Source organism: Hemicordylus capensis, chromosome 2, assembly GCF_027244095.1.
Source record: "Hemicordylus capensis ecotype Gifberg chromosome 2, rHemCap1.1.pri, whole genome shotgun sequence".
Lineage (NCBI taxonomy): Eukaryota > Metazoa > Chordata > Lepidosauria > Squamata > Cordylidae > Hemicordylus > Hemicordylus capensis.
The window spans coordinates 235,924,334-235,942,646 of record NC_069658.1 but is presented as its reverse complement, the minus strand read 5'-3'; the positions used below and the strand labels follow the sequence as shown (position 1 = coordinate 235,942,646).

Genomic DNA, 18,313 nt, shown 5'->3' with positions numbered 1-18,313 from the left:
AGAAGTGTGAGCAGCACTGTAAGATGAGCCACTCTGGGAAGAGCAGAAAGTATCAAGTTCTCCCCCTGGTTTCTCCAAGATAGGGCTGAGAGAGATTCCTGCCTGAAACCTTGGAGAAGCCTCTGCCACTCTGTGAAGACAATACTGAACTAGATAGACTAATGGTCTGACTCAGTATATGGCAGCTTCCTATGTTCCCCCCTATTTATGGACTTCAAGCATTTTCTTATACTGAGTTAGAGTATTGGTCCATCAAGCCCAGGAGCAAGGATTCCTAGTACACTGCAGAGTTGTTGTAAGTCACTATTTCTCAGCATCAGCACCAATTACCACCATCCATCATATTTTTCAGTGGCCAATAGGTCAGCCTAGCCCACCGACCAGAATTCTGGGATAATATCGCTCAGCCTCAAGACTAGGCTAACCTCTGCTCTTTCAAATCCTGGGTGCATCCAGCTCAATCTTCTCAGGTAGGGCTCCTCCAGGGGTCATTAGGGACATCGGAAGCTGCCTTATACTGGGTCTGACCCTTGATGGCTCTAGCTCAGTATTGTCTACCCTGGCTGGCAGTGGCGTTTCCAAGGCTTCAGGCAGGAGCCTTTCCCAGCCCTGCCTGGAGAGACGTGGCACCTTCTATGTGCAAGCAGATGTTTGACCACTGAACTAGGGCCCCAGTTTTCTCAGCTCTTCGTGCCACCAGGAGAAAGATCTCTCTGACCTGATCCCAGAGGGAAGCCTGGCTAGGGAGCTCCTTCGACGGAGCCACCCTCTCGGTCCAGCTGCCGATGAGTCGTCTTCCCCAAGCCTGCTGAGACATGGAGAGGCTGCCAGCCAGGGATTGTACTTGGGAGCTTCTGCATGCCTAGCAGGAGCTCTGCAGACTTGCACTGAGCGGCAGCGCCTCCAATTGACGGGCCTCTCTCCTCCTGGGACTTCCCGAAGCCTCCGCCCCTGCCTGCCTGCCTGCCTGGCATTGAATTCCCTGTCTGGTCCCGGGAGGGGGGGGGGCTCCCTTGCACCCCAGATCCTCACTGTGCTCTCACCGGATTGTTCTCACAAAGAGTCAATTCCTGGTACTGAAGGGAAAAGCAAGACGGGACGGGAAGCGGATGCTCGCAGTGCCCGCCTCCCTTCTCGGGTAGCTCTCTAGGAAGCGCGACTCACTTCCCTTGCCCAGCGGTCTTCCAGACAGAGGGGAGGGGCCACTGAAGGGTGTTCTTCCTCTCAGGGCGGGGGAGTGAGCTGAGTGAGAGAGGAGCGCGTGAGTCGCGACGGGCGGGGCTCCTTGAATTGGGGGGGAGGCGCGTGACGTCGGTGCCTGCCACTGCCCCACCCCTTGGGAAAGGAGCCTCAGAGGTTGGTTGAGGGAATCGACAGTATCGTCTCCTCGGGAGGGTGCACGTGGGGCGCCGCCTGGGGGAACTGCAGGGCAGGCGACGGTCCAGCCAGGCCAGGGGAGGAAGAGGAGAAGTCTTTCTTGCTGGGAAGGGAGGAGGAGGCGGCGGCGGCGCCGCAGTCAGTCTCCCCAGCCAGTCTCCCCAGCCACGACCAGCCCTGGTTGCTTTCGGACCTTCCCGCCTCAGCACTTTGGCCCCAGAGCCAGGCCTGGCCAAACTGCAGGAGGGAGAAGCCCGTCCACCCCCTCCGGGGTCCCTTGCCGCCTGGGTCGCCCTCCTTGCCTGAAGGAAGAGGCGGGAAGGAGGAGAGGGGAGATTCTCGCAGCTCGCTCCCCCTCCTTGCACCACCTTATTTCTATAGTCACACATTTCGCTTATGGACTCTTACAGTGCAGATCTAATCCAAGTGCCAGTAACACGATTCCTGTTATCCTCCATGCAAACTGGTGGAATCCCAGGCTGCCATCCTCTGCAAACTTACTTAGGGGTTAAGCCCCATTTGAATTTACTTTGGAATAATCTGCAAAGGGTTGTTTAGTCCAATGATCTGACTCCCTATATGTCAGCTTCCTATGTATGACTAGATAGGCCTTGGCCCTGGTCCAACAGGGCTGTTTTTATTAGTCTACTTTCTAGTAGGCTTATGAGCTCACTGGCATTCCATGTGTGTCCGTCCATGTGTCTGTGTGCTTCCCTATCAACTTCACAATATGAACCAAATCGGGTACAGATGTAGGGATACATAGAGACAACTCAATGATGTACTATGTGATGATGTCATCACCTCACTTCAAGTTGGTGGATGTGTGAATGTTTGAGGCACCAGTGGGCTAACTTGTGTACCATCTAACTGATTTGAAGCAAATTTGGTCAAGTTGTAGTGAGTGACACACAGGAACTCCTCAGTGGCATGGTTTGTGATGTCGTCATCCACCCCAATCCAAGATGGTGGACATGTAAACATTTGAGGCACAATTTGACTCATGAACTACTTGACTGGTTTGAACCAAATTAGCCACATCTGTAGGGGCACATAGGGACAGTTCAAGGGCACAGTTTGTGATGATGCCATCCACCCTAATTCAAGATGCTGGGTGTGTAAACATTTGAGGTTGAAGTGGGACCAAATTCAGACCAAATTTGATACGGTTGCAAGGACACCTCAAACGCATAGTTTGTGATGATGTCATCTACCCCAATTCAAGATGGTGGGCGCATGAACATTTAGGAGCAAGTGCCCTAGCCTGTGAACTGCCTAACTGATTTGCACCACATTTCATCCAGTTGTAGGGATAGTGAAAGGAAAGTAAGATTAGTGCTTACTAGAACAACTTGTTATATTCTTAAGGTTTTGCGTGAATAACTCAGGCTCCTGACATCTCAGTTTGGACTTAATGTTGGGATTTCTTGCTTCTCTTCCTCTCAGTGAACTCCAGTCTGCTCAAAGGGGAAGATAGATAACATTGGAACTGCTTCATCTCAGTTCCAGATGAAGAAAGACAGGAAATGGGGAAAGTGGCTTCAGATTTCTCCCCACATCCAGCTCTAAACATTGAAGGGGGCTCCATAGGGAGAAGAAAGCAAATAATGATTCACATAACTTGGGATCCAGTTACCAGCTGCTGCGGGAAGCCCAAACCACATAAGAAGGTGTCTTATACTGAGTCAGTCCCTTGATCCATGGACCTCAGTCTTGTCTACACTGACTGAGGGGCGATTCTCACGATCAACAAAAATCAGGCTAGCAGAGGCTAGCCCGATTTTTGTTGACCGTAAGAACCACCAGGCTCGCAGCCGAGCCCGGTGCTTCTTGAGCGGGTAACCCGCTCGAGAACCCCTGGTAAAAAGCAAGTTCGCAGAGCGAGCGCTCTAGAAAACCTGTTTTTTAGAATCGTGAGTAGCCGTGCCACACCTACTTATGAGCAGACCCCCGGCCGGGAGGTGAAAAGCTGCCTCCCGGCTTGGGGGTCTCCCCAGTATGCCCTGCGCGCTCTCGCAAGGCATATTGGGGCCGCACGGCCCCCGCTCCCCCTCAGCTCCGTCTCGGAGCTGGCCATCGTGTTGGTGGCCGATCCAGCCACCCAGGGTTCCCCGCCCGCTCACTGCCACAAACCGGGTCTCACTGATTGTGAGACCTGGTCCTGAGTCTTTTTCAGCCCTACCTGGAGATGTCAAGGTGGTGAGGAATCTGGAAACCTATGAACAACAGTCAGAGAAGCTGGTATGTTTAGAAGAGATATGATAGCAACCTTCAAATATCTGAAGAGCTTTCACATGGAAGAAGTGGATTTCTCTGTTGCTGCTAAGGGCTGGATGAGAATCAGTACGTTGAAACTGAAAGGAAGCAGAGTTTGGGGAAAGAGAGCCAACTTCTTATTTGGTGCCTGGGTGACTGATGAGGGCAAGAGCACCTTCTTCCAGTTTCAAGAGGCCCTGGCTTCGGTTAACCCTTGCACAGGCTCCATCCAGAGTAGACTCCTGCAATGCACTCTACATGTTGCTGCCATTGAAGGGGATTCCAGAGCTTCACTTGGTACAGAATGCAGCTGTCAGAATGCCCGTGGGAGTTCTCAGAAATGCATCACACCTATTTTGTCCCAGCATCACTGGCTACCAATATGCTTCCAGGTTCACTTCAAATTCTTGGCTTCAGCTTTTAAAGCTCTGAATAGCTGACAACCTCCTTGACAACTGTCTGCTCCATTTGGATCTGCCCTACCCACAGAAGTCCAGCTCTTTGGTCTGCCGCTAACAGGAATCTGCTCTCAGATGCGGAGGTGGCACTGAACCTGTGAACTCCCACCTAGGGACTGGCTTTTTTTTTTTTTTGTCTGCAAGGGAGCTTGAAGACTTTGTTTCTGAAAGCTTTGAGTCCTACCTAAAACTGATTTTATGTTGGTCTTAGCCACTCAGCTGCTATCAAGAGTTGTTTTTGTTTTCTGAATGTGTGATACATATTTTTGAAACAGATTCATCTGCATTTCAGATGGTTTCCTCTCTTTTTATCACCCACCTTGGAAAGCTTAAAGGAAGTGGGGTATAAAAGTTCTCAGCACCCTGGGAGAACCAATGCCAGTCCAACCAGGCAATATTGAGGTAGATGGACTTATGATTGGACTCAGCAGCAGAAGGCAGCTTAAGAGGTTTCTATCAGAACTGGCTTGCAAGATCAGATTCAAAGTTGGCCCAAGATGAGCCTTCTGTCTCCAGGAGTGCTAGGCACCTGGTGCCTCCCAGAGTTCCCAAGCAGCGTCTGAATATGTTCTTTTCCCACAGCATCTGGCATTTAGAAGTACAGGTATACTGCTTACATACATGGAGGACCCAGTCCTAATTCATAATCAAGCATAGATTTGGCCTTAGTGCAGTTGGATAATCCTTCCAAGATGTTTAAAAAACTTCCAGGCTTTAAAAAAAGTTATAAAACTTTTAAAAAATGTTTTGGTTGTTTATTGTAATTTTTGTACCATGTGCTCTTACTTGTATGTTTTATTCTGTTGTTTTATTATGGATTTACTTTGTGAGCTGCCCCGAGAGCGGTTGTACGGGATGGCCAAAAATTAAATTATTATTATTAAATGGTCATCACCATGTCTTGCAGAAATGATTTCTTTACCTCAGCTATGGGATGCAGCTGGGTAACTCTAGGTAGCTTTCTCTCGCCCCAGCTCAATTTTTATATATACTAATAAATGGCCACAGGTGAGAGGGGGCAGAAGACCCTGAAATTCAAGAGCAGCAGTCTGTGACAGTACTATGCAAAGCGCAAATGAAGAGAAGAACCGGCATCATTTGTCATGAAGATAATTGAGAACACAACCTCTCTTGCAACCAGAGCTAGGAGCCACTGATAGCTTTGTCATCCATTAATTTGTCTGACCCCTTCTTAAATCCATAAGTTGGTTGCACATTGCAGGAAGAACTTTTCTTGGTCCTGAACAATCAGTTCCATTAGATAACTTCAAATCCTTTATCGTCATCTACATTATTAAATATTATATTATATTATCATTAAACAGGTAACCAACCACTAACCATTTCATAGGAGGAGGAGGAGGAGAATGAAATCAACTGTTATACAGGAGAAAGAAAAACTCCTCTTTCTGTACACCATTCATAACTTTTACTACCATCTCACCTGTCTTCCCACAGTCATCCTCTTTCCTACTCTAAAGTCACAAAGATTTTAGTCTGTTCTCCCAGTGATTGCGTCTCACCCCTTTATCCAAAGGTTGCCCCACTCCCCAATTATTCTTTTCTGTCTCATCTCCATGAGTATGAAGCAGCACAGTGTTTTGGGCAAAGGGAAAACAGGTCTGAGTTTGATAGCCGGGTGGAAGAAAAGACTGGGATGAGGGACAAGAGAAGGGAACTGAGGTGGAGCCTAGGGCAGGGGTGGGCAAACTTGGCCCTCCAGCTGTTGTTGAACTCACATCATCCCCAGCCACAATAAATTGTTCAACTACTGCTGGAGGGTCAAGCTTGCCCAGCCCTGAGCTAGGGCAAGAGTCTGGGGAGCTGGCTCTGAACAAGCTCTCAGAGTAGGGCTGTTGCACCAGCAAGTGCCCAGCTGACACTGAGGAGCCTGTAAGGAGAACAGGAAACTCCACTCCTTTGTGGATCTAACTGGATCCCAATCTAAGCTCTGCACCGTAGCTTGCTTCCTGTTTCTCCAGAGCAGACCGGAGGGGAGGGAGGCCTTGTGCATTCTGGCACAATCTGCTCCAGCCGTACCGGACTCCGCCTTTGACCTGGCAACTCTCCTAAGGTTGGGACCCATAGAGTAGTGCCTTGAGCAGGGCCAGGGATCCTGAGGGGGGTGGTGCTAGATCAACCAAGATCCGAGGCTCCTTGAGAGAAAACTCTACAGGAGGGAAGGTTCTAGCTCTCGCCTCAAGGGCTATGGTCCCCACGGGATCTTGGTTGGTGCCACTGACTCCTGCAAGGACTGGCATCTGCTCCGAGGAGGAGGTCTCAGGTTCTGCATACGGTAAGGTCACAACAGCTTTCTTACTGGAGCTTTCCCCATACTCTGAGCATGTAAATGGCTTCTCTCCTGCATGGATCCTTTGATGTAATACAAGGTGTGTGCTCTGACTGAAGCACTTTCCACACTCTGAGCAATTATATGGTTTACTTCCTGTGTGGACTCTTTGATGCAATGTAAGGTTTGTGCTCTGCCTGAAGCTCTTCCCACACTCCAAGCACTGATATGGTTTCTCTCCTGTATGGATTCTTCGATGGCAAGAAAGCTTATCACTGCGACTAAAGCACTTTCCACAGTCTGAACATGTATATGGTTTCTCTGCTGGATTGATTCTTTGAGGGAGAACAACTTCAGCCTTGTCACTGAAGCCTTTTCTATTCTCTGAGCAGGAGTATGATTTCTCTCTTGTGTGGATTGTTTGATGGTAAGCAAGGCTTGTGTTGTGACTGAAGCTCTTTCCACATTCTGAGCACTTAAAGGGCTTCTGTCCTGTGTGGGTTCTTTGGTGCGATATAAGGTTTGTACTGTGACTGAAGCTCTTTCCACACTCCAGGCATGTGTACGGTTTCTCTCCAGTGTGGATTCTTTGATGGGAGGTAAGGTTATAGCTACGATTGAAGCTCTTTCCACATTCTAAGCATGTAAATGGTTTCCCTCCTGTGTGGACTCTTCGATGAGAAGCTAGGTTATCACTGTCACTGAAACTCTTTCCACATTTTAAACACTTATATGCTTTTTCTCCAGTGTGGACTCTTTGGTGGGAATTGAGCTTATTTTTGCGACTAAAACTCTTTCCACACTCCATGCATTGATAGGGTTTCTCGCCTGTGTGGATTCTTTGATGAGAAATAAGGTTATATCTACGGTTGAAACTCTTTCCACATTCTGAGCATATATATACTTGCTCTCCCCTGTGGATTCTTTCATGGGAAATAAGGTGATAGCTATGACTGAAGCTTTTGCCACATTCTAAACATGCATATAGTTTCCTGTGGACTTTTTGATGTGAAGCTAGCTTATGGCAGTCACTAAAACATTTTCCACATTCTGAACATTTATATGCTTTTTCTCCTGTGTGGATTCTTTGGTGGGAAGTGAGCTTATTTTTGCGACTGAATCTCTTTCCACACTCCATGCATTGATAGGGTTTCTCTCCTGTGTGGATTCTTTGATGGGAAGTAAGGTTATAGCTACGGTTGAAAGTCTTTCCACATTCTAAGCATGTATATGGTTTCCCTCCTGTGTGGACTCTTCGATGGGAAGCTAGCTTATCACAGTCACCGAAACCTTTTCCACATTCTAAACATTTATATGCTTTTTCTCCTGTGTGGACCTTTTGGTGGGAATTGAGCTTATTTTTGCGACTGAATCTCTTTCCACACTCCAAACATTGATATGGTTTCTCTCCTGTGTGGATTCTTTGATGGGAAGTAAGGTTATAGCTGCGACTGAAGCTCTTGCCACATTCTAAACATGCATACGGTTTCTCTCCTGTGTGGCTTCTCTGATGGACAGTCAGTCCTGATCTTTGGACGAAGCTCTTGCCACACTCTGAGCAATGATATGGTTTCTCTCCAGTGTGGACTCTTTGATGTCTAGGAAGGCTTTCTCTGCGTTTGAAGTTCTTTCCACACTTTGAGCATGTATATGGTTTCTCTCCTGTATGGATTCTGTGCTGTCTGCTAATATGTGATTGACCAGATAAGATCTTTACATGTAGAGATCTCTCTCTCCTTCTTTCTCCTCTATGATATTCTTCCGGGGCTGAAACTGCCTCCAAGTCTGTCCCTTCAGAAGCAGAGGTCTTTCTCCTCCTCTCCTGTTTTATTTCAGTTCTCTTTATCTGTAGTTCGTCCTCCTTCTCTTTCTCCTTTATATCATCTGCAGGAATAAAGAGAGAAAATTTGGAGTGGAGGGAACCGAGCCCCAAATTAGGGAACACACCCAATTAACTGCTGTGCGAATAAGACCATAGAAAAGATTTATAGTGGAGGCAAATCCCGACTCTTATTAACCATCCTGTGTTGACTGGCAATAACTGACAGCCATTTGCTCCATAAGATGTGGCATTCCCAGCACAGTTTGGAGGCACTTTTTCTATCATTGCCTCCCTCTTACTCCACTCATAGAATCTTTGCAAGTATTCCTTGGCCGTTTCCCTTGGCATCTCTCTCAAATGCGGATGATGACATTAAGCTGAACGAACGGCTCGCCAGGAGAACTCATAGCCTGATCTGCCTGACACAGGATCCCACCACCAAGCAATGCAGCTACCTGATGATCTCTCTCCTCTTTTGGAAACCTCCAGAAATGGATCATCTTCTTTCAGCCAGGAGGTGAGGTCACATCTGAGAGCCGAAAGTCTTCCTTTGGAGAAAAGAAGCAAACAAAATAATCCTTGCAGTTCCATCTGCAACAAAATATTCAGAGAACCCAAGCCAAGCTGTCTGAACTCCATTTCTGCTCTCAGCCACATGAAGTTACAAAAAGGGTTGGCAAGTGATGACTGAATCCTGACACTCTGGGATGAAGCATTGCTGGGACTGAGAAAGTGGGGTTTATTGCCTCGAAGATTCTGTTTGTTCCCAGAAATGGCTGCTGTCTCCTCAGCAAGCCCTGAAATAGTCCCAAGAAGGTAGCCGTGGAGAGGAAGCCAGATATGTCAGTTGCAGTACAGTGCAGGGAAATTCCAATCTGGAGATAACTCCATCTTAGACCAAGAAGAAGCTTCCAGTATCCATATCTGACACCACCAAATGTGGTTATAACAGGGCTACTACGTAAGGGCTGAAGCAAGCTCACACTAGGGATGTGCACAAGTCTCACTCTAATAGATTCAAATTTGAATCTAATATGAATCAAATCGAGTTCAAAACCACTGAAGCGAGTGGAGATTCGTTCATATTGATTCAAATTTGCCCATAGTTGAATCGCATTCGGTCAAATTTTACCAAATTCGCTTTGACTGTGGGAGATTTGAATCAATTAGAGTATCTCCAATGGTTTTGAATTCTCATCGTTTCGAGTTAAATTCAAATTCAAATCTATTTGAGTGACATCCGTTCACATACCTAGCTCACACTGCCAAGTTCAAAGAGGAGAATGGGAGTGTTTTACCATTATTTTTAGAGCTTTATGTATGTCACCTTGCAGGCTCTGGTTGGGACTCTAAAAAAAAGAATCAAAACAGGAACACGGGAGCAGCCACCGAGGTTCTCCATAAGAACTTTGCATTAATACAGTCTGCCAATAGCAGCCATTCCTGCTTTCCACATCCAACAACCAAAGGAAAGAGGGAGCCTTACCCAACCAAGCCAGGTGCCCAGTAATCTCCACCATGACTTCTTCGTGCAGAGCCCTTTGGGCTGGATCCAGCAGAGCCCACTCCTCTTTGGAGAAACACACAGACACCTCCTTCAAGGTCACTGGACCCTGAAAGATAGATAAAGCATTTTCTCTAAAGAGTTATTCCAAGAAACACAGAGGCTGGAGGTTCTTGTCAGATGCAAGTGTTTCTTCGTGGTCTTCAGAGTCTTCCCAGTGGGTAGCTTCTGGCCAAAGGGAAGAGAGACATTCTTTCAGTCCAGATAGATGCGAGGCCCACCTGTCTCTCCAAGGATTCTTCTCCTACCTGATCCGGTGATTGCACAGCAACTGTTTCCACACTGTCACCAAGAAGAGAAGGCCTAGGAGTTGCCAGTTTCATTCCACTACCTGTGAGGGAGGGGAAAAAAGAGATAGGAAGATAGTTTCTTTCTCTTTGTTGCTCTATGTTAAAGATGAGACAGATTCTAATGACTCTGCCATTATGAGGAACCATAGTGATTCTGATCAGAAATGAGGAAGGATGTTGGTGCTATAGCTTGTAGTTAGAAAACTGATCAACTGATGAATTTTGAAACTTTGCAGTATAGGAGAGGTGGACTGAGGATGCCCCATGCCAGTTTTGAGGTAGAAAGGCTAAGGAATGGCTTCTTTATAGGACAAATGATTCCAGAAGTTTGACAGATTGCCAACTTTAGCCTACTTTCCTCTTGGGGAGTAGTCTTATGAGATCTCCTTGCTATGTGTGGGGATGGGGGCTATGTCCCATAATCACTTTGCAATGCTCAGACCGATTTGCACCAAATTTGATACGGCTGTAGTGCCACAAAGGGACACCTCAACAGCATGTTCTGTGATGACGTCCTGCTCCATAATTCAAGATGGCAGATGCATAAACTTTCGTGGGGGAGGTGGGCTAACTTGTAAACCACCTAACTGATCTGCCTCAAGCTTCATATACATGTTAAGATTATACAGGATATTTATTTATTTATCTTGGGATTTCCTTAACAATTTAACAATAAATAAAAATTTATTCGATTTATATACCACCCTTCCAAATTGGCTCAGGGCAGTTTACAACATAATAAAAACAATTAAACCCAGTTAACAATTAAAATCAAAACTGTAGAAACAGAATAAAACCAATTAAACATTCAAACAGCTGTTTCTTTTTAGAATGTGAGCCCTTTGAGGACAGGGATCCATCTTATTTATTTGTTGTTTCTCTGTGTAAACTGCCCTGAGCCACTTTTGGAAGGGAGGTATAGAAACAGAATTTTTTATTATTATTATTATTATTATTATTATTAATAATAATAAATAATTTTTAACACACTGGAAAAACCAGGGCAACTATTTAAAACAATTTTAAAACAGTTTACAGCAGTTTAAAAATCCTGGAAGACCAGGCTGAAAGACAGTAACGGATTCAAATAACAATTTCTGCCGGGCGTGCATTCCATAGGCCAGGAGCAACTACAGAGAAGGCCCGCCTCTGAGTCACCACCAGACAAACCGGTGGTAACTGGTGACGGACTTCTTCAGATGACCTTAACGTGCGGTGGGGATCATGCAGAAGCAGGCGCTCTCTAAGATAACTCAAACCTAAGCCATTCAGGGCTTTAAAGGTAATAACCAGCACTTTTGTATTTTGCCTGGAAACATATTGTCAGCCAGTGTAACTGTTTCAGTGTAACGGGCATAATATGGTCTCTCTGGATTGCCCCAGAGACCAGTCTGGCTGCTGCATTCTGAACTAACTGAAGTTTCTGGACTACGTACAAAGGCAGGCCCACATAGAACGCATTGCAACCCTGCAATGGCCTTCCATGGTTTTTAAATAGTTGTACTTGGTTTTAATGTTGTAACCTGCTTTTCAGGGTTTTTTAATCGTTCTGATTGTTTAATTGTTGTTTTATGATGTTTTCACTGTTAATTGTTGTTGTTTTACATAGTTTTATAATTTCTGTTTTAATTGTTACTGATTTTAATTGGTTTTGTTTTACTTGTAAACCACCCTGAGCCACTTTGGAAAGGCAGTATAAAAATCAAATAAATAAATAAATAAAAGAAGATACCATTCCACATCCATCTTGCCTAAATTATGCTTCCTGATATTAATAAGCATTAAGTAATATTAATATTGAGCAGTATTTTGGACCTTGAGTGAACACAGAAGGCCCTTAAAGCAACATGTTAAGCTGAAAGGGGTTTTGTTTGTGCATTTTACATTTCAATGGCTGGAGTGAAATCAGTCTATCTCCACAGTGTCTTTAGGCATAATTCAAATTCTGGTTGGGAGTGATATTCTGAAAATGCTGAACACATGAGAGGGGCTAGAGAGGTGTATCTTCCACACACAGGCTGAAAGAAATAGAACAGTCCACGGATTTCAAGAGAGAGAGGCCAAGTAAAAATAACCCCGTTCACCCTTACCTAGAGAGGTGATACCGCCATCCTCCTCCTCCTCCTCCTGCACAATCCACCTGAACAGCGGCCTCTGCCTGGTGTCAGACAGAAAAGGCTCCTTCATCGGGAGATCGGGGACCACTTTGGCTAACATCTCCCGTGTCTGAAACAGGAGAAAGCAAAGATGGGTTATGGAAGAAATGAATTCAGTTGTTTTGATGACATTTATGTATTTGTTCTATTCATATACTGCTTTTCATTAAAATAATATCAACGCGGTTTACAATATCTTATTTGTTGTTCATCCATCTTATTTGTTGTTTCTCTGTGTAAACTGCCCTGAGCCATTTTTGGAAGGGCGGTATAGAAATCGAATGAATGAATGAATGAATATAATTAAAACAATGCATAATTAAAATACAAAAGTACAGATAATATAAATATGAAAAATAATATCTGTTTACAAATTTAAAAACCCATTACAAACAACAATATATAGAAACACAAAGCAGCAGCAATAAAAACAATACTTTCATTTAAAAGTCTGTGTGAAGCGCCATGTCTTTACAGGACTTGTCTCCTAAAAGCTGACATGGAGATTGAGGAGTGGATGCCAGCCGGGAGAGTGTTCCAAAGCCTGGGGGCAATGACTAAGAAGGCCCTGTCCCGCGTGCTCGACAACCGAGACTCTCTCACCATCGGCCACCAGAGCAGAGCCCCCTCTGTTGATCTTGTCGAGCAGGTGGTCCTTTGGATTTACCTCCCACCCCTTCAGTACAAGTATTTCAGTGCAGCCAATTCAAAGAGATTGAAAGTAGTTTCAAAGTTCAAAACAATCACATCAGAAGGCTGAATAAAATGAAACCAGGCAATGTTTTATAAGTGACTAAGATGACAAAGAGAGTTTTGCCTGGTGCCAGAGACATGAGAGCAGGGAGTAGTTGTGTTGTAGCCCAACAATGAGAGGTTCTTTTCTGGGTCAGTAGCCAAACATGTCACCAGCCGAGAAGGATTTAAAAGGCTTTATTTTGCTCTATACGGTAGTAGCAAAGGTCTTGGCAGCTATCGCTCAAGTCCAAGACCCCGATCATTTACAACCATGACATACTTATAGCCTAGGAGATGGTGCATAGGTACTGCCCCTTTCCTTTGTCTGGACTTTCTGTAAATTTCCAGCTAACTTCTGAGCATGTACTCTTTTAGGTGAATACCTCATCACCACCTTATCTAGTCTCTCCTGGCCCTCCTTGGCACAGAAAAGCAACTCCTTATAAGGAATCCCCTAGGCCCCCCTTACACAGACAGAATATACGAAAGGTAACATGGCTTCGGTCTGGTTCAGGCCTACACCAGTTGGGCATCCACGGGGATAGTATCCCAACGGTGGGAGTCCCAGTCGAGAAGGCCCTTCTGGGGACAACAGAAGACACATGGATGATGAAGTTCCAGGGAAAGAGATAATTTGGCTGTGAACAGAGCCAGAGGCACTTCCCTGCTGGCAACAGAGGCTGTGTGTTGGATAGGGCTGGCGAAGGCCAAGGGGGCAGCAGTCTTGAATCTCTGTGAACTTAGGTCTCCTCCTATGCTTACATCTCCTTCCAAGCCCCGCAATCTACTAACCTTGACTTTGGCAGGCAAGATCATGAAGATCTGTGTACCAGGATATTACTCCATCAGCATCAGTAGAAGGGGACCAGATCGGGGTTTCTCAGATGCTTCTTTAAAACTTACCAAGTGGGGAAGTAGAAGGAGTGGAAGAAGCTGACGCAGCTCCTGTATGCATTCCTTGCCTTTCTGCAGCTTCTACTGCAAATGTAGCAATTTTGCTGGCAACTGGGGGCATTTTTAGGATATCATCCCATACTTTATATATCCTGTATTTTTAGGATATCACCTGCTGGGAACCACAAGAAGAAAACACTCTCACCTGCTGCTCTTCTTCCTTCTTAGCGTCTGCCTGGCTCAGGAGGAAACCTTCTGCCAGGGCCACAACCTGGGAACTGGTGTCCGCTCCACATTCTCTTACCCAGCTCTCCATCTCTGGGGGCAGGATGGTCAGGAACTGCTCCAGGATCACCAGGTCCAGGATCTGAGCTTTTGTGAGCTTTTCTGGCTTCAGCCACTGATAGCAAAGACTGTGGAGTTGGCTACAAATCTCTCGGGGGGCTTTTCCCTCCTGGTAGCAGAACTGCCTGAATCTCTGGCGCCAGACATCTGAGCGGGTGTTCTCTCCTCCCAGGACCCTTTGCATGGCATCTTCCCAGCATTCTCCATCACTACCAGGCTGGATGACTGGAGGGCCCTTTTCTTCTTCATTCCTGGGTTTATTAGTGGCTGGACTTTGCAAATCCATTTTCTTTCTGTGTGCAAATGAAGCTCTCAACACAGCCAAAATGTCTCCTTGCTCTAATGCTACTTTGCCAGGGCAAGAAGAGTGCGAGATGACCACTGCTTAGACATCCAAGGCCCAGGAGTCTTTGCTCATGGTGGTAGAAGTAATTGTAGTCTACGGGCAAGCATATAATTTACGTTGAAAGTCAGCTTCTCCCTGCGAAGCTTCTCTCTTCTTTCTTTAAGGGAAGTGAAGACAGTTCTGTGAAATTCAAAAGCTCAGACAGTTCAACATTTGATTCAGACAACTGATGGAAACAGGAAGACAAAATGTTTCCTGTTTTCTTCTCTCCATTTCACAATCAAGAACCTTTACATGCAATCCCCTTCCTCCTTAACCTGATGGGATGGAAGCTTGTCTCTCCCTCTCATCAGGGTTGTGAACTTTATCAATAGTTGATTGATTACATGATACGATTTCAAGAGTTTAAATGCTTAATTTATTAAAGATGATTAACATTGCTAATTATGGCCCATTACCCTCAATGTGTCCCCACCCCTCACATTCATTCTGCTCAGGTCCTCCTCCTACAACTGGGACATGCTCCAAAGGCAGAGCAAGAAGGTTTTCTGGGTTGTAGAAAATGAGCTGTATGCCCCACTTGGGTTTGTATGTTTATTCATTCATTCATTCAATTTTATATACCACCCTTCCTAAAGTGCCACAAGATGTGGTGGAAGTCACCAACTTGGATGGCTTTAAAAGGGGTTTGGACAAATTCATGGAGGACAGGTCTATCACAGGCTACTGAGGTCAATAGACCACCTTCAGGTTCAGAGGCAGGATGTTATTCCCTCACAACTGGCACAATACCAGTTGTGGCCGAATAATGGCAGGAGAGAGGGCATGCCCTCAGCTCTTGCCTGCGGGCTTCCCAGGGGCATAGGAACCTAGGAAGCTGCCATATACTGAGTCAGACTATTGGTCTATCTAGCTCAGTATTGTCTTCATAGACTGGCAGCGGCTTCTCCAAGGCTGAAGGAAGGAATCTCTCTCAGCCCTATCTTGGAGATGCCAGGGAAGCAACTTGAAACCTTCTTGCTCTTCCCAGAGCAGTTCCATCTCCTGAGGGGAATATCTTACAGTGCACACACTTCTAGTCTCCCATTCATATGCAACCAGGGTGGACCCTGCTTAGCTAAGGGGACAAGTTATGCTTGCTACCACAAGACCAGCTCTCCTCCATCTGGTGGGCCACTGTGCGAAACAGGATGCTGGACTAGATGGGCCTTGGGCCTGATCCAGCAGTGCTGTTCTTAAGTTCTTATGTTCTTAAGTGGCTCAGGGAAGCTTACATATTAATCAAAAAACACATAATACAACAATTAAAATCAAAAACATTCAAACTAGGTTAAAACTCATTTAAAACTAGAACTAGATATCATTAAAAGCCAGGCTAAAAAGATGGGTCCTTAAGGTTCTCTTGAAGGCCTCCAAGGAAGAAAATCCTCTTCTATCCACAGGGAGCACGTTCCACAACCTAGGAATCGATCCTAGGTTTATCAGTCAGACTTGACTGCACCATCACTCTTTTTTGCCCAGTCATTCCTGCGCAGCAGTGGGAGGCATGTCTTAGATTTCAAACAGAGGTTTTACCCAATTCTGCTACCTGGAGAGGCTAGCAGGGACTAGCAACATAGAAAGCGCCCTTATACCAAGGCAGACCATTGGTCCATTTAGCTTAGTGTTGTCTACACTGATTGGCTGTGGCTCTCAATGGTTCCAGGCAGGAGTCTCTCTCCGCCCTGTCTTGAAGAAGCCAGGGAGTGAAGCTAGGACCTTCTGCAGGCAAAAGCTCTTCCCCTGTGCTGTGGTCCCATCCTCCAAGGCCGGGATTCCTAATCTGTGGCACTCCAAATGTTGCTGAACTACAACAACCATAACCCCAAGCTACAATAAAGTGTAGCTGAGGATCATGGGAGTTGTAGTTCCACGACTGGAGCACCATAGCTTGGGAACTCCTACTCGAAGGGAAATAGCTTACAGCAGACAGTGCTCACATATAGTCACCCACTGAAACGCAAACCAAGGAGAACTTTGCTTAGCTATGCTCACTACCATAAGGCCAGCTCTGAACCCGGGACCTTCTGCATGCAAAGCAGGTGCTAGAGAGCTCCTCCCTGCAGCTTGGCCTCTCTTTCCCAGGTCTTTCCAAAGCCCACTACCCTGTCCCTCTAGCATTTCCTTCCCTCCATTTCAGGTCTTGAGGCTTCCCTGCACCCCACATGCAGAGAGGGGGAGAGGGGGTGGGGGAGGAACACTGATAATACAGAGCTCCTGCTTCTGAGCTACTTCCCCAGAAACCAGGACTGGCTTCCTTCAAACAGGTTATGTGAGCTAGATTCGTGAAAGTAGGAGAGGAGAGCTGGTCTTCTGGTAGCATTTTTCTGCCCTTCGTTCCCTTTCTTCCTTTCCTAAGGAGTCAGTGCCCAGGCGGCACCCCACGTACCCTTACGCTCTGGATCCTTGGAGGAAGCGGCTAAGGCGGGCAGCCCGTCGGAAAAAGCAAACGACTCTTTGCCCGGAGCGGGAGGTGGGCGGGATGGAGGACCCGGAAGTGACGTTTTCTGGGACCGCTCTCTTTCTCCGGTCTCTCTCTGAGATTCGCGCCTCTCTTCGTTTAACCCGTTGCAGTGACTTTTCCCAGAATGCAAGACGGGGACATCATGATTTTCCGAGTTTGGAGGCTGCTCTTTCTTTTGAAAGAGTCTTTAAAACAAAACAAAGCAAACAAACAACAAACCAAGTTCAGGATTTTATCAAAGCCAAAAAGGGAATGAGAACCAGGCCGGAATTGTGGGGGAAATTATTCAATGTAGTCAAAGAATGATTGCCTTGACTTGTCATTTTAAATTCAATTGGACGCCTCTGGGTGATTTTTTTTTAATAGGACAAGTTGTTTTTTTTAAATTGAACCGACAAACTACCAAAGCATCCAGTACGTAGCATCTCCAAGATAGGGCCGCTGCCAGTCTGTGAAGACAATACTTTGCTAGATAGACCAATAGTCTGACTCAGTATACGGCAGCTGAGCTACCTACGTCCCATTTCTCATCAATCTACTACCCACACCCACACTCTCCTCCTACCCTTCTAACAACCCACACCGAAATGCATTTCGCCTCACTCATGCTCCGTCTCCCTGTTCGTAGCCACTAAGTTGCCCAGACTTTTGCCCTGTAATTTCAGAAACTCTTCCTCGGGAACAATATCAGAAACAGGATGTTGGGAATGGTTTTTTGAACAATGCAATTCATTATCTTTAAAAACATCTGATGTTTTTCTGCAGAACCTAGATTGCCTTTCTTCGATATTTTAAGCAGGAATGAAAGAGTGAGATGGGTTTTGGGTAGAAAACAAAAAAGAGCCTCATTTGAACATACTGAGCTCCGTCTCCCTGTTCGTAGCCACTAAGTTGCCCAGACTTTTGCCCTGTAATTTCAGAAACTCTTCCTCGGGAACAATATCAGAAACAGGATGCTGGGAATGGTTTTTTGAACAATGCAATTCATTATCTTTAAAAACATCTGATGTTTTTCTGCAGAACCTAGATTGCCTTTCTTCGCTATTTTAAGCAGGAATGAAAGAGTGAGATGGGTTTTGGGTAGAAAACAAAAAAGAGCCTCATTTGAACATACTGAGCATGCTAAGGGTTCGTTGAGAAGTAGGAAAGACCGTCGCTACACCGGACCGTCGCCTACCCTGCTGCATTCCCCCCGCCCCGCACCCCGACGACACCCCATCTGCATTCTCCAGCAAGGGAAAAGATGCTGTGGACGCCCCGCAGCCTCCGAGGCTGCC

At 46.1% G+C, this 18,313-nt stretch overlaps 2 protein-coding genes across 5 annotated transcripts in view; both read right to left on the bottom strand.

Moving 5' to 3' along the window:
• LOC128343869 (zinc finger protein 585B-like) overlaps positions 1 to 4,166 on the bottom strand; it is a 39,160-nt gene extending 34,994 nt beyond the window's left edge. The window contains exons 1-2 of the mRNA XM_053293305.1: positions 3,560 to 4,166; positions 2,721 to 2,834 (exon numbers count right to left, since the gene is read on the bottom strand). The gene's annotated coding sequence lies outside the window, so the exon portion shown is untranslated. The remainder of the gene's footprint in view (positions 1 to 2,720; positions 2,835 to 3,559) is intronic.
• Positions 4,167 to 5,353: 1,187 nt separating this feature from the next.
• Positions 5,354 to 18,296, bottom strand: LOC128341950 (zinc finger protein 420-like). Of its 4 annotated transcripts, none has more exons than XM_053288639.1 (8): positions 18,151 to 18,296; positions 16,962 to 17,221; positions 14,048 to 14,713; positions 12,148 to 12,283; positions 10,016 to 10,098; positions 9,690 to 9,816; positions 8,659 to 8,751; positions 5,354 to 8,265 (listed from the first exon to the last, which is right to left on the bottom strand). In XM_053288639.1, exons 3-8 carry the CDS (start codon positions 14,471 to 14,473, stop codon positions 6,161 to 6,163), a joined length of 2,970 nt encoding a protein of 989 aa, XP_053144614.1. In that variant the 5' UTR covers positions 14,474 to 14,713; positions 16,962 to 17,221; positions 18,151 to 18,296; the 3' UTR covers positions 5,354 to 6,160. The 4 variants fall into 4 exon arrangements, with proteins under 4 accessions (XP_053144614.1, XP_053144613.1, XP_053144615.1 ...); XM_053288638.1 differs by having other exon boundaries at positions 14,048 to 14,690; XM_053288640.1 differs by having other exon boundaries at positions 14,048 to 14,686.
• Positions 18,297 to 18,313: the final 17 nt, after the last annotated feature.